The sequence below is a fragment of the Pipistrellus hanaki genome (genome assembly GCF_964339955.1).
Source record: "Pipistrellus hanaki genome assembly, chromosome: 15".
Taxonomy (NCBI): domain Eukaryota; kingdom Metazoa; phylum Chordata; class Mammalia; order Chiroptera; family Vespertilionidae; genus Pipistrellus; species Pipistrellus hanaki.
Window position 1 is genome coordinate 10,628,593 of NC_140517.1, and position 12,930 is coordinate 10,641,522.

Below are 12,930 nucleotides of genomic sequence, written 5' to 3' on the forward strand. Positions count from 1 at the left end.
GGTACAAGGCTGGGCCCTAGAAGCCACTAGTTCCTGAATTCATGGAGCTTACAGACTAGTGGGAAAGCAGATATTTAAGTAAATGTGTAGTCTGCGGGGAAGAGTGAACATGGAAGCTAGGCCCTGGGCCCTAGCAAGGGAAAGGATTTGGGAAGGAGAGGAAAGGGGATCCCGGGGTCAGCTGTGAGGAATGAGTGAGCTCTGTGGAGAAGCCCACAGTGGCTCTGCAGGAGTGGAGAGTGTACACAAACCCTGTTTTCACATTTTCTGGGATGTGTTTCTGTGCTATAATTGGAGGTAGAGAGGCTTGTTTAGGTATTTTGAGTTCAGTGAACTCTTTTAAATGTAGTTAAATCACTTTTGCTCAGGATAGTAGCAAATAAACGTTTTCCGAAGTCATTATTGAGAAATTAAATTTGAAACTCTTTCATTTCCAGGTTTAAAAAAAAACACACACAAAAAAAACCTTTTACTGAAGGAACACATTTGCTGGCATAGCTTCAGAATGTCAAGTCCCGTGTCCTACTGGATCTTAAATTCTGTGAGGAACAGCATTGCCACATTACAAGGGGGCAGGCGTTTATATTCAAGGTGCGTCTCAAGTAGGAATAAATCAAAAAGGACGCTCTTTTCCTGGGTGCCCACCGCCCTAAAAAGCAATGCCCCGTGTGGTGGCTTCGCTCTGCCGAAAGCCTGCAGACACACGTCGACGGAGGAAGACGATTTCCACCTGCAGCTCAGCCCTGAGCAAGTGAACGAAGTGCTGCGAGCCGGCGAGTCAGCCCACAAGATTCTCGACCCCGTCAGCGGAGTCCCCAATTCGGTGCTGCGGTTTGAGAGCAACCAGCTGGCTGCCAATTCCCCCGTGGAGGACCGGCGAGGTGTGGCCTCCTGCCTGCAGACCAACGGGCTGATGTTTGGCGTCTTCGACGGCCACGGCGGCCACGCGTGTGCTCAAGCAGTAAGCGAGAGGCTCTTCTACTACGTGGCAGTGTCGCTGATGTCTCAGCAGACCCTGGAGCAGATGGAGGGAGCGATGGAGAGCATGAAGCCCATGCTGCCCATCCTGCAGTGGCTCAAGCACCCCGGGGACAGTATCTACAAGGATGTGACGTCCGTGCACCTCGATCACCTCCGGGTCTACTGGCAGGAGCTGCTGGACCTGCACATGGAAATGGGCCTGAACGTGAAGGAAGCACTGATGTACTCCTTCCAGAGACTCGACTCCGACATCTCCCTGGAAATCCAGGCCCCTTTGGAGGACGAGATGACAAGGAACCTTTCACTCCAGGTTGCTTTCTCTGGGGCAACAGCTTGCATGGCCCACGTGGATGGGGTTCACTTGCACGTCGCAAATGCTGGTGACTGCCGGGCCATCCTCGGTGTCCAGGAGGACAATGGCCTGTGGTCTTGTCTGCCCCTCACCTGCGACCACAATGCCTGGAACCAGGCTGAGCTGTCACGGCTGAAGAGGGAGCATCCCGAGTCAGAAGACAGGACCATCGTCATGGACGACAGGCTGCTGGGCATCCTCATGCCCTGCCGGGCATTCGGGGACGTCCAGCTGAAGTGGAGCAAAGAGCTGCAGCGCAGCGTCCTGGAGAGGGGCTTTGACACCGAGGCCCTCAACATTTACCAGTTCACCCCCCAACACTACTACACTCCGCCCTACCTGACCGCGGAGCCTGAGATCACGTACCACAGGCTGAGGCCCCAGGATAAGTTCCTGGTGCTGGCGTCAGACGGCCTATGGGACGTGCTGGACAATGAGGATGTGGTGAGGCTGGTGGTGGAGCACCTCGGCGAAGCAAGTCGGCACAAGCCGAACCTGGCCCAGCGACCGGCCAACCTGGGCCTCATGCAGAGCCTGCTGCTGCAGAGGAAAGCCCAGGGGCTCCACGTTGCCGACCAGAACGCAGCCACACGTCTGATCAGACATGCCATCGGGAGCAACGAGTACGGGGAGATGGATCCCGAGCGGCTGACCGCGATGCTGACGCTGCCAGAGGACTTGGCGAGAATGTACAGGGATGATATCACCGTCACCGTGGTGTATTTTAACTCGGACTCAATCGATGCATATGATAAGAGAGGTTAAGAATGTCTCATCCTGTTGCCAGGGTTGATTGAAATGTTCTAAGATAGTTTCACTTATTCTTAAACTGGCTGTTCAAACCTGTTAAAAGGGCAGTAGGTGTAGTAGTTTGCTTAATAATAGACTAATGTGAGAAGAAAAGAGAACAAGCAGCCTAAGTTTAAAAATAACAGCAGTAATTTCAAGTCCCTGGGTGTTTTGGTCACCTCTTCTAAGCAGAACAGAGCATGGAGACATAAAATTTGCTTGAGCTCATGTAGCCAGGTCCTTGTATAAAGAAACTGTTGTTAAACTGTGTCAGCTTGACCCTCCAAATGGTAAATTAAAAAAAAAGTTTTTATTTATTTTAGAGAGAGGGAAAGGGAGAAGGATAGAAGCATCGATGAGAAAGAAACATCAATTGGCTGCCTCCAGCACACCTCGAGCCTGCAACACAGGCATGTGCCCTGACCAGCAATCGAACCCAGGACCTCTTGGTTCCTGGGTCGATGCTCAACCATTGAGCCACCCTGGCTGGGCTCCAAGTGGTCAATTTAATCACAATTCTAAACGCAAAGAACTTCAGGATCTTCTGAGGTTTTGCTGCAAAACTGCAAACTTGATAATTTTCCTCAGTCCATAATCATGGACTTCCAGACTATGAAGGGAGGTTTTGTTTGTTTGATTGTTTTAATTCCTAAGACCTAGGTTTACAAAGGCTATTACAGAACACTTTTCCTATGCAATATTCTAGCCTTTCTCATGATTATACTTGTGAAAACCTTTTGTAGTGCTGCATTCTAGTCCTATTTTAGTTTATTTTCAAACTTGAGTCCTCAAACTTGCCAACAGGCCTGCTGTCAGCATGCTTAGAATGACCTGTCTTGGTTTCCAGCTGAGGGTGAGGGGAGCTAGGCTCCGGACCAGCGGAATTTACTTGTATGGCTTTTGGTTCTTCCCACTGGAGCCTGTCCCCTGAACTTTTGAACCATCCTGGGAGGTAACCTCTGTCTAAGCCTTAACTCCTGGTCTTTCCTGCGTTAATATTGTCTCCAGGGTTTAAGCCTCTGGGGGTTTAGTCATAGCAGTTAGCCATTCTGGTTCTACCTCTCAAACATTCTTCAGTTAATACCTGTCCTTTCTATGCTGAGCTCCCTCATCCTGCTGCTTCTACTTGCAAAGAATGCTTCCATTTCACATGGTTGCAGGGAAGGAGAAAATGTGCTCTCCTGTCAGCCGATTGGGCAGGACTGGTTTATTGCGGTGGATTGTAGACTTAAGATTCTGCCTGAATCTGGAGAAGTGAAACAGGAAGGACCTGAGAGTAGTCACTAACCAAGGCTCCCCGTGTGCACCCCAAGGCAGTGGAGAGGGGAGCAGAGGGAGATTTATCAGATGGGACACTCCCCTAGGAGGTGGGATAAATCACATTGCTTCTCCTCAGGAACTGGACCATATATAGCATAGGACTGTGGGCAAAAGTAAATATAACCTGTAATGGCTTCTGTGGTCTATACAGACTTGTGTCAGTTGGAAAATGTTGATCCTTTTTTGCGAGATGAGTTTCATGTGATGAATTATGGTGGCGTTTAAGCAACAGGAAATGTGTCCCTAAATGGATGCACAAATAAAATCCCACACAACTGACATTTTTATCCTCCTGTACTATATTAGTTGATCCCTCCCCTCATCTCACCCCCTCATGCCATGCCCCGAAAGAAAAGCAAATAACTAGGATTGACTTCCTCATGTTTGTCCATGTTCCAGAGACATTCATTCAAGTGTCACTATACTTCTAGCCTGGGGACAAGCAGATAACTAGGATTGACTTCCTCATGTTTGTCCATGTCCCAGAGACATTCATTCCAGTGTTGGTATATTTCTAGCTTGGGGATGTTTCCCTGTAGGTTTTCAGTGCAACTGGTTAGCAATAGGGCTTCATTTTAACAAGTTCTCTTTTGAGTGCTTAAGCTTGGTTCTTTTATTCTGAAGCCACTAGTATCCCTTCTAATCTAGATCTTAACTCAGAAGTAAAACGTGAATCACTGCCATTCTGCTCCTCTGAAGGTATGTTGCTAGAGCCAAAGACTGCTTGTCTGACAACCTTTGCTCTGCACGCCCACTAAACCCCGGTGCACTCTGGGAGCATTTACTTGGATTACAGAGCATGAATCGTGTTTTGGAGCCAGCATGGTCATAAATGTATCCGATTGGGTAACTTGTGAGACCGCCAAGAGAATACAGACACCCCAGCTGTTTTTCCAAGCATATGTTTTTCTCTGCCTAATTAGAAAGATATCCTGCTTTCTAATTGGTATATTGAGAAGGAAAAAAGGCCAGTGTATTGGCTGCCTTTTCCACTGTGAACTCTTATTAGCTCTTTTTTTTTTAAGGTAAAGACTGCCTTTTATTTTTTTAATATATTTTTGTTGATTTTAGAGAGAAAGGGAGAGGGAGAGAGGAAACATCAATGATGAAATAGAATCATTAATTGGCAGGTTTCTGCACTCCCCACACTGGGGATCGTACCATGACCTCCTGGCTCATAGGTCGATGCTCAACCACTGGGCTCTTGTCACCTCTCTCTGAATGCACCAAGGAGTGCCTCCCTGCCCACAGTTCTGCTGTCATTGACCTTCCCGAAGCACATGGGCTCCTGCATGAGAAGGGGTTGGTGGTACGTATCAGGTCTTCCAACACATTTATCATTCCTTTTATAAAGATTTCAGTCCTGAGACTGCTAAAATGAATTAAAAACTAAGATTGAACATTTAGTATTTTGGTTGTGACTTTGGAATAAAGTACGCTTTGGTGCTTTAAACTACACATTCATTATTTTAGGTAAGAAACTGGTAAATAAGTGGCCTAATTAGATATTTTACACGTAGATAAAATACGTCTCTACTGATTCTGGGATTGGTCAAAATGGATAGGGAAGATGGTATTAGTTGTAAATTCACATTAGTATGCTAGGTCAGGATACTTAGATTCAGTTTTCTGAGATGTTCATTGTAACAGTAAAGCTAATATAAAGAAAATGTTTAACTTTGAGGTATGTTAACATAGAGACATTTCACCCAGAAGTACGATTGGGCTAAACAATCCCTAATATTGGGCACACTGGGTCAAGTTTGGGTTAGACACAATTGATTTGGCTGGCACCTTTTATACATAAGTGAAATATAAACAGTCCACATGAGTTAAAGGAAAGAATAAGGTATGGAACAAGAAAATGTGAAAAGAGTGGCTGACTTGACTTTTATCCAGAATATCCTGGAACTGAGCCATTCTAGTTTCATCTTTAAAGTCGTTTATTTGTCCCAGAATGTGACTCTTTCCCATGACAGAAAAAGCCCCCGGGTAGCTTGGGAGCTGGAGTACGAAGGCCAGTGGCACTGCTTGTCCTGCTGCCATGTGCGTCACTGAGTGGGAAGCACGTTTGGACTGCGACCATCTGAACAGGCTGAGGCTCTGTTCTTTGTGCCTCGAGCACCTAACGTTTTAACCTGCCTCCTGGGAAATATTTCTTAAGCAATTTGGAAAAATTGTTAACCAAGTCCTTTAACATCTAGTGACATTTGTATTTAAGCTGTATACCAATGTTTGTATTTTCTAACCATTAGAGGTATTTAAACTTGTAAATAAAAAAAGGCAAAATGAAATTCAGTTTTCTTTGGTTGGAATATTAAATTTTTTTTTAGGTCCTTAGGGCATTCGATGAGGCCAGCCTTTGTTTCTGGCCATGGAAGATTTTAGTCTGTTCAAGAATCCACTAGGGGGTGGGGAGGAAGAATTTACCCAAAAGAGAAGTATTCTCTGCAAACTTTTTGGCTGCTGACCACACAGGAAGTCCTCATTTAGTATTAACCATCTGGGGACCTGAGAAGAAGGAAAAGTAAAGGCTTTTGTTGTGAGCGTCTCCATACCCCCAGTGCCAAGGCCTGTCTGCTGGCCTTTCATATTATTTCACTCAGCTTGTTAAGTCTTAAATGGCCCTAGCTGATTTGGCTCAGTGGATAGAGCGTTGGCCTGCAGACTGAAGGATCCCAGGTTCGATTCCAGTCAAGGGCACATGCCTGGATTGTGGGCTTGATCCCCAGTGGGGGGCATGCAGAAGGCAGCAAATCAATTATTCTCGTCATTGATGTTTCTATCTCCTTTCTCTCTGAAATCAATAAAAAAAATATATTTTTAAAAATGTTAAATGTATGTTAATCCTAAATGCAGAGCCAGCTTTAGGGGGAAATCTAGACAGGTACCTAGATAGAGTTAAGCACCTCACTCCATCTCACCCCCACTAACAGCTATATTTCATTGCCTCTATAGGGATACAGCTCATCAGGACAGCTCCAATGGGTACTTTTTAAAATGCAAATACATTATTATTATTAATGATACGAACATTAGTCATTAATATTTAACAGGGCGTATTTGAGAAAAGTCTACAGCACACTCCTCCCAATACTGGGCTCTCAGAAAGGGATAGTAATTCACAAAACATTGCCCAGTCTTGGCCCAGGGTGGTTGGGGATGGGGCAGAGAAGCACTGCAAAGAAGCTAGATATACTTAACACCCATGCTTCAATATCCCATCATTTTGGAACATGATAAAAATAGAAGAAAACATTTTTCAAAAAGAAGAAAATTTTTAAACATTAAGCTCTTTGAGTTTTCTAACTGGAAGGTGAGGGGGCTTATACTGTTCCTTAAATCTCTAGCTGTTTGGTTTCATTTTACTTGATGCTACTAAACGCCCTCAAGTAATTCCCAGGCTGGTGAGCCTCTGAATTGTGAGTAGCTGGCGCTCCAAGCAGCTACCTCTGGGGTGGGTAAGCCTTTCCTGGACTTCTGTGGGTCAGTGTCTTTGCTCCTTTGGCTCCTGTCCTGATCTGCTCCACGTGGGAAATGGCCTGTCTGAGAGGAGCATGTGGGGAGTGAGGGGGCCAGAGTTCCCACTGGCCTTCGCTGGCAAGGGAATAAGCTGGTTGAACACATTACTTAGCCCAGGGGTCTTCAAACTACGGCCCGCGGGCCACATGCGGCCCGCAGAGAAGTCTGATCCGGCCCGCCAGGTTTTTTGGGCAGTGAGCGCAGCCGAGGTGTTACAGTAGGAATTAGTAGTTCATATAGTCCGGCCCTCCAGCTCTCTGAGGGACCGTGATCTGGCCCCCACTTTAAAAAGTTTGAGGACCCCTGACTTAGCCTCACCCCTTGGAAAAGTGGTCTGGGAGGGACTTTCCAAAGCTGGCTCTATCTCAGATCTTAGCTCTCCCTGCCTTCCCGGGATTATAGAAAGCTCCCCCTGGCCCACCCCCATTCTCCCTGCAGCCTATGAACAGAAGAAATGTGTGCCATGAGCTGCTGCTCTGTCCAGTCCATCTCGCCCAAACCTTACGTGCACCAGAGCCAGGCGTGCGGAGCGGGCCAGGGATGGCCCCATCCAGCTGGGGCCGAGAGGGCCATGGGATTGAGCACATTGGGGAGGCAGGGGGCAGCCCAGGGAAAGGAGCACAGGGGTGAGTCCGGTCCAGCAGGTCTGGGGACAGGCTCTGAGGGCACTGAAGTGGCGAGAGTTGCCATGAAGGCTGAGGGAGAACTGGTCTGATGTGGCTGGTGGCAAAGGAGGAGCCCCTCCAGGGATGAAGACATGAGCAAGGCCAGGCGGCAGCGACCTCAGCTAGGATTATGACATGTCTTGCTCTTCATCAGCAGGGAGGTGGGGTGGGGGCAGTACAGAAAGTCCTAACTCAATCCCTCCCCGCCCCCATTTTCTTTGAGGTGTTATAACCAGGTGCTGTCAACATTTGTCCTGGGTAGCCGGTTTGTCTCAGTGGATAGAGCATTGGCCTGTGGACTGAAGGGTCCCAGGTTCAATTCCGGTCAAGGGCATGTACCTTGGTTGCGGGTACATCCCCAGTGTGGGGTGTGCAGGAGGCAGCTGATCAATGTTTCTCTCTCATTGATGTTCCAAACTCTCTATCCCTTTCATTTCTTCTCTGTAAAAAATTAATAAAATATATCTTTATATTAAAAAAAAAAAGTCCTGTTTTTCTCCTCCCCACCCTCATTCCTGTAACATCAGGCTCAGCACCCTGCCCAATCGGCTATAGAATGAATGAGGAAGGATGGAGGGACAGATGGATGGATAAATGGATGGATGGATGGATGGATAGATGAAAGGAACAGATGAAAAGAAACCAGCAAAAGAGAGAGAGGTCAGAGAAGCAGGAGAGGAACTAAATGGTGGCATGAAAGTGAGGAGGGGGGTGAGGAGTGTCTAGTACCAGAAAAGACCATGGGTATGGATGGATGGAAATGAACAATTAGCTAAAAAAAAAAAAAAAAAAAAAGGATCGCTAAGAAAAAGTGAGGGCCATTGCATATTCTCACTCGGGACCCAGGACCCATGGCAGGCCCGGATGGTGAGGTGGAGGTGAGGGGCTGGCTCTGTGAGGACCTGACTGAGTGGCTGGGATGATACTTCCTCTGAAACAAAGCAGAGCAGTGGATTGGGGGCAGGGAATGTCATCAAAATAATGTGCTCACCAGAGCTGGTTTGGCTCAGTGGATAGAGCATTGGCCTGCCGACTGAAAGGTCCCAGGTTCGATTCCAGTCAAGGTCATGTACCAGTAAGGGGTGTGCAGGAGGCAGCTGATTGGTGTTTCTCTCTCATCGATGTTTCTAACTCTCTGTCTCTCTCTCTTCCTCACTGTAAAAAATCGATAAAATATATTTAAAACAAACAAACAAAACAAAATAAACAACAACAACAACATGCTCCTTGGCTTATGGGAGGGGAGAGTATCCATGGGTTCACTTGGGGTCCCAGAAGCTTTGCTGACCCCACACTGGGATTTGGCATTAAGGGATGGGGGGGGGGGGCTGGGCCTCTTCCGAGCTCTGTCTGGTGGCTTGGTCACTCCGTCCTGAGAATGTCCTGACGAGAACACGGGTGGGGAACCCTGGGCTGGCACAGGCCCTTTCCTGGGAATCTGTTAGTAAAGCAACGCGAAGCAGGCGCCTGCCTCTAGATGTCGCCATCGGGCCGTGTTGATGTCAGCTGCAGATGGAGCAGAGGGAAGTTCCCGAGAAGCTGAGGTTCCGAGGCTGAGCCCTAGGTGGAGCAGGGTCTCCCCCAAACTGCAACCCGCAACACTCTCAGGAAGCCTCGCCAGACCTGGACGTCCTTGGGGTGTGGTGTGGGGGCAGGACCCTGTCCCGTGATCACTCAGGTCTGTCTTGTGGGGAAGGAGCCGCTGGGGTCCCAGGGGGGCTGCGGGTGGTGGGGCAGTGGCTGCCACCTTTTCCACTCTCCCCCAATGTGGGTGCCCCCCTCAGTGGACTGCTCCACAACTCTAAGCTCTTCTCACCCCAACCTGCCTCCACTCCCTGCAGCCTTGTCCATGTGGTGCTTCTCAGGTTTTGGACCCATACGGGGACTTACACCATTGGGTCCTCTGGTTTGTTCTTAGGCCTTTGTGTTTGGACTGGAATCACATCACTGGCTCTCCTGGGCCTCCAGCTTACATGAGTCAATTCCTTACAATAAATCTCACAATCATTGTCCTAGCCAGTTTGGCTCAGAGTGGATAGAGCGTTGACCAGTGGACTGAAGGGTCCCAGGTTCGATTCAGGCCAAGGACACATGCCTGGGTTACAGGCTTGATCCCCAGTAGGGGGCGTGCAGGAGGCAGCTGATCAAAGATTCTTATCCTTGATGTTTCTACCTCTCTCTCCTCCCTTCCTCTCTGAAATCAATAAAGAAATACATTTTTTTTTTTTTTAAATCTCACAATTATATGAGGCAAGGATTATGAACCCATTTTACAGATGGGAAAACTGAGTTTGGAAAGGTAAAATGTGCTCAATGTCACAAAACTAAGTTTTGAACCCTGGTATCTGACTCCAAAGCTTTTTCTTCACTTCATGTGATCACTCAATTCTGTTGAATTCTATCTGTTCATTTTTTAAAAAACACATGCCCTGCCCAGCTGGTATGGCTCAGAGCATTGTCCCATGCACCAAGAGGTCACTGGTTTGATTCCCGGTAAAGGCACATGCCCGAGTTGTGGGCTCAGTACCCAGTGGGGGACATGCAGGAGGCAGCCAATCAATTTGAAGTCTCTCATCGATGTTTCTCTCTCACCCTTTCCTTTCCTCACTCTCTCAAAATCCATAAAAAACACATTAAGACTAACAAACAAACAAACATGCCCTATTTGCTCTCCAAAAGCTTGGCGAGAGGAGTAAGCTGTTGATCCATGAAAACATTCCAGTAGAAGCTAGAGAAACACTAGGCAACATGTGAATTGGATGGACTGTTGGGGGAGAGATGGGGGCGGTTCACGCTGAGGCTGGGCCCTCTGCTTGCACCTGGGATGGCCTTTCTCTGTGTCCCCAGTCAACATTGCCTGTATGGTTTTGAGGGTAAAGTGGAAGCCAGGGCGTGGGGGAGTGCTGGCCTAAAGCAGGCAGGAGGTACCAGCAGACCACAGGGGCCCTGGACTAGTCTCTGCTGTCCCCCCTGCCCTGGGCCTGCACCTCTGGCCTAGCAGAGGGCCCGGAATTCATCAGTCACACAACGAATCCTGCTCTCCTGCCCAGAACCTGTCAGAATTTCTTTCTTTTTTAAATATATTTTTATTGATTTTAGAGAAGGGAGAGGGAGAAAGAGAGAGAGAGAGAAACATCAATATGAGAGGGAATTATTGATGGGCTGCCTCCTGCACATCACTTACTGGGGTTTGAGCCCAAAACCCGGGCATGGATCCTTGATGGGAATTGAACCTGGGGCCCTTCAGTCTGCAGGCAGATGCTCTATCCACTGAGCCAAACCATCTAGGGTAGGGGTGTCGAACTCAATCAGAGAAGGGGCCAAAATCTAAAATCCAGCCTAAATCTCGGGCCGAATGGTTTACTGAACAGTCATAAACTGACAATGTCATGAACTGACAGCGGAGTGCAGTGATGACAGCGCGGTGCGGGCCACATTGCAAGGCCTGGCGGGCTGGATTTGGCCCGCGGGCCTTGTGTTTGACACATATGATCTAGGGCATTCTTTTCTTTTTTAAACCACCGAATGCCTCTTTTTCCCCCTCTTAATCCTCACCCGAGGGTATGTTTTTATTAATTTTAGATAAAGTGGAAGAGAGAGGCGAGAGAGAGAGGACATTGATGTGAGAAAAACATCGACCAGTTGCCTCCCGTAGGCACCCTAGCTAGGGATTGAACCTGCAACCTGGGTGTGTGCCCTGACTGGGAATCAAACCCTCAACCTTTTGGTGTACAGGACAATGCTTCAACCAACTGAGCCAGGGCCCTGTCAGGAAGAGGGGGGGGGGGAAGAGGAGGAGTGGCTAGGGAGGGAGAGGGAGAGAGAGGGGGGGGGAGGGGAAGATAGAGAGAGAGAGAGAGAGAGAGAGAGAGAGAGAGAGAGAGAGAAGAAGAAGAAGAAGAAGAAGAAGAAGAAGAAGAAGGAGAGGGGAGAGGGAGAGGGAGAGAGTGAGAGAGAAGGAGGGGGAGAGAGAGAGAGAGAGAGAGAGAGAGAGAGAGAGAGAGAGAGAGAGAGAGAGAGAGAGAAAGTGCACAACGGGATTTGGACAAAAATGGTCATAGCACTTGTGTTTGTAAGAAAGAGAAACTGGACCTCACTGACACGTGTCTCCTCCACACACAGAACAGAGCGGCCTGCTGCCTCCCTCCCGCGGGAGTTACCAGTGATAGTGGAAAACGGTGACGGTGGAAGATCCTTCTTGTTTGCCAGGAGCCTCCCAAACGTAAACACTGTAAGTGAGGGGGTGGGGTGGGAAATAGATTGCAAAGCCCAATGTACAGTGTGACCCCAAGTCAAAACCCCTCCCCCCGCCCTCACCCGCACCCCCTCCCAGCTCCCTCGTGACTTGCCCCGTTGGCCCGGAGCCAGCCTTGGGGGAGGGGACCACGACTATATTGGGAAGGGGATGAGATCACCACAGGCTGGCAGATTTAGAACTGGGTAACTTTTTCCACCCGAGAGGCTCTCAGGGGTTTCTGCTCAGGCGCAGAAACCTTGGAGGGGGCCCTGGGCCTCCTCCCTTCCCAGGTGGAGGTGGGGGCCGGCGCTGGGGAAGGTGCGGGTGCTGAGCTGAAGTTGAGATAAAATGACAGCGTGGGTCTGGGGTGCCCAGCTGGGACCCTACAAGAGCTTTGCTCCCAGCGGATCTGAGTGCCCTGTTACTCCCCAGGGACTTGTGTGGGCACAGAGTGCATTTTGTGGGCGCCGTGTTAGCCCCAAGGGGGGCCACCTTGTGGTAAGCTGGACTGAGTCCCCTGAGCCCAGCTCTAACCTCTAACACCCAGTTCTGTCTGAAGTTCCTAATTGCCAGCCTAGCCCCTCCCTGAAGAGGACTCCTCCACACCCTGTTTCTTAAAAAAAAAAAAATATATATATATATATATATATATATATATATATATATAATTGGTTTTAGGGAGAAGGAGAGACAGAATCATCAATTATGAGCTGAAACCGGTTTGGATCAGTGGATAGAGTGTTGGCCTGCGGTCCCAGGTTCGATTCCGGTCAAGGGCATGTACCTTGGTAGCAGGTACATCCCCAGTAGAGGGTGTGCAGGAGGCAGCTGATCAATGTTTCTATCTCATCAATGTTTCTGACTCTCTATTCCTCTCCCTTCCTCTCTGTAAAAAAATCAGTGAAATATATATTTTTTAAAAAACCACATAAATTATGAGAGAGAATTATTGATTGGCTGCCTCCTGCAGGTGCCACACTGGGGATGGAGCCACAGCCCAGCATGTGCCCTGACCAGGAATCAAACCGTCACTTTCTGGTTCATAGTTCACCCACTGAGCTACA

At 48.5% G+C, this 12,930-nt stretch overlaps 1 protein-coding gene across 1 annotated transcript; it reads left to right on the top strand.

Annotated features, from left to right (window-relative positions):
* Nucleotides 1-505: 505 nt before the first annotated feature.
* PDP2 (pyruvate dehydrogenase phosphatase catalytic subunit 2) lies at nucleotides 506-5,736 on the top strand (the record flags this gene model as incomplete). Its single annotated transcript, XM_084861079.1, has 1 exon — nucleotides 506-5,736. The coding sequence occupies one exon, from the start codon at nucleotides 506-508 to the stop codon at nucleotides 2,096-2,098; it is 1,593 nt and encodes a 530-aa protein (XP_084717205.1). The 3' UTR covers nucleotides 2,099-5,736.
* Between the last annotated feature and the right edge of the window lie 7,194 nt (nucleotides 5,737-12,930).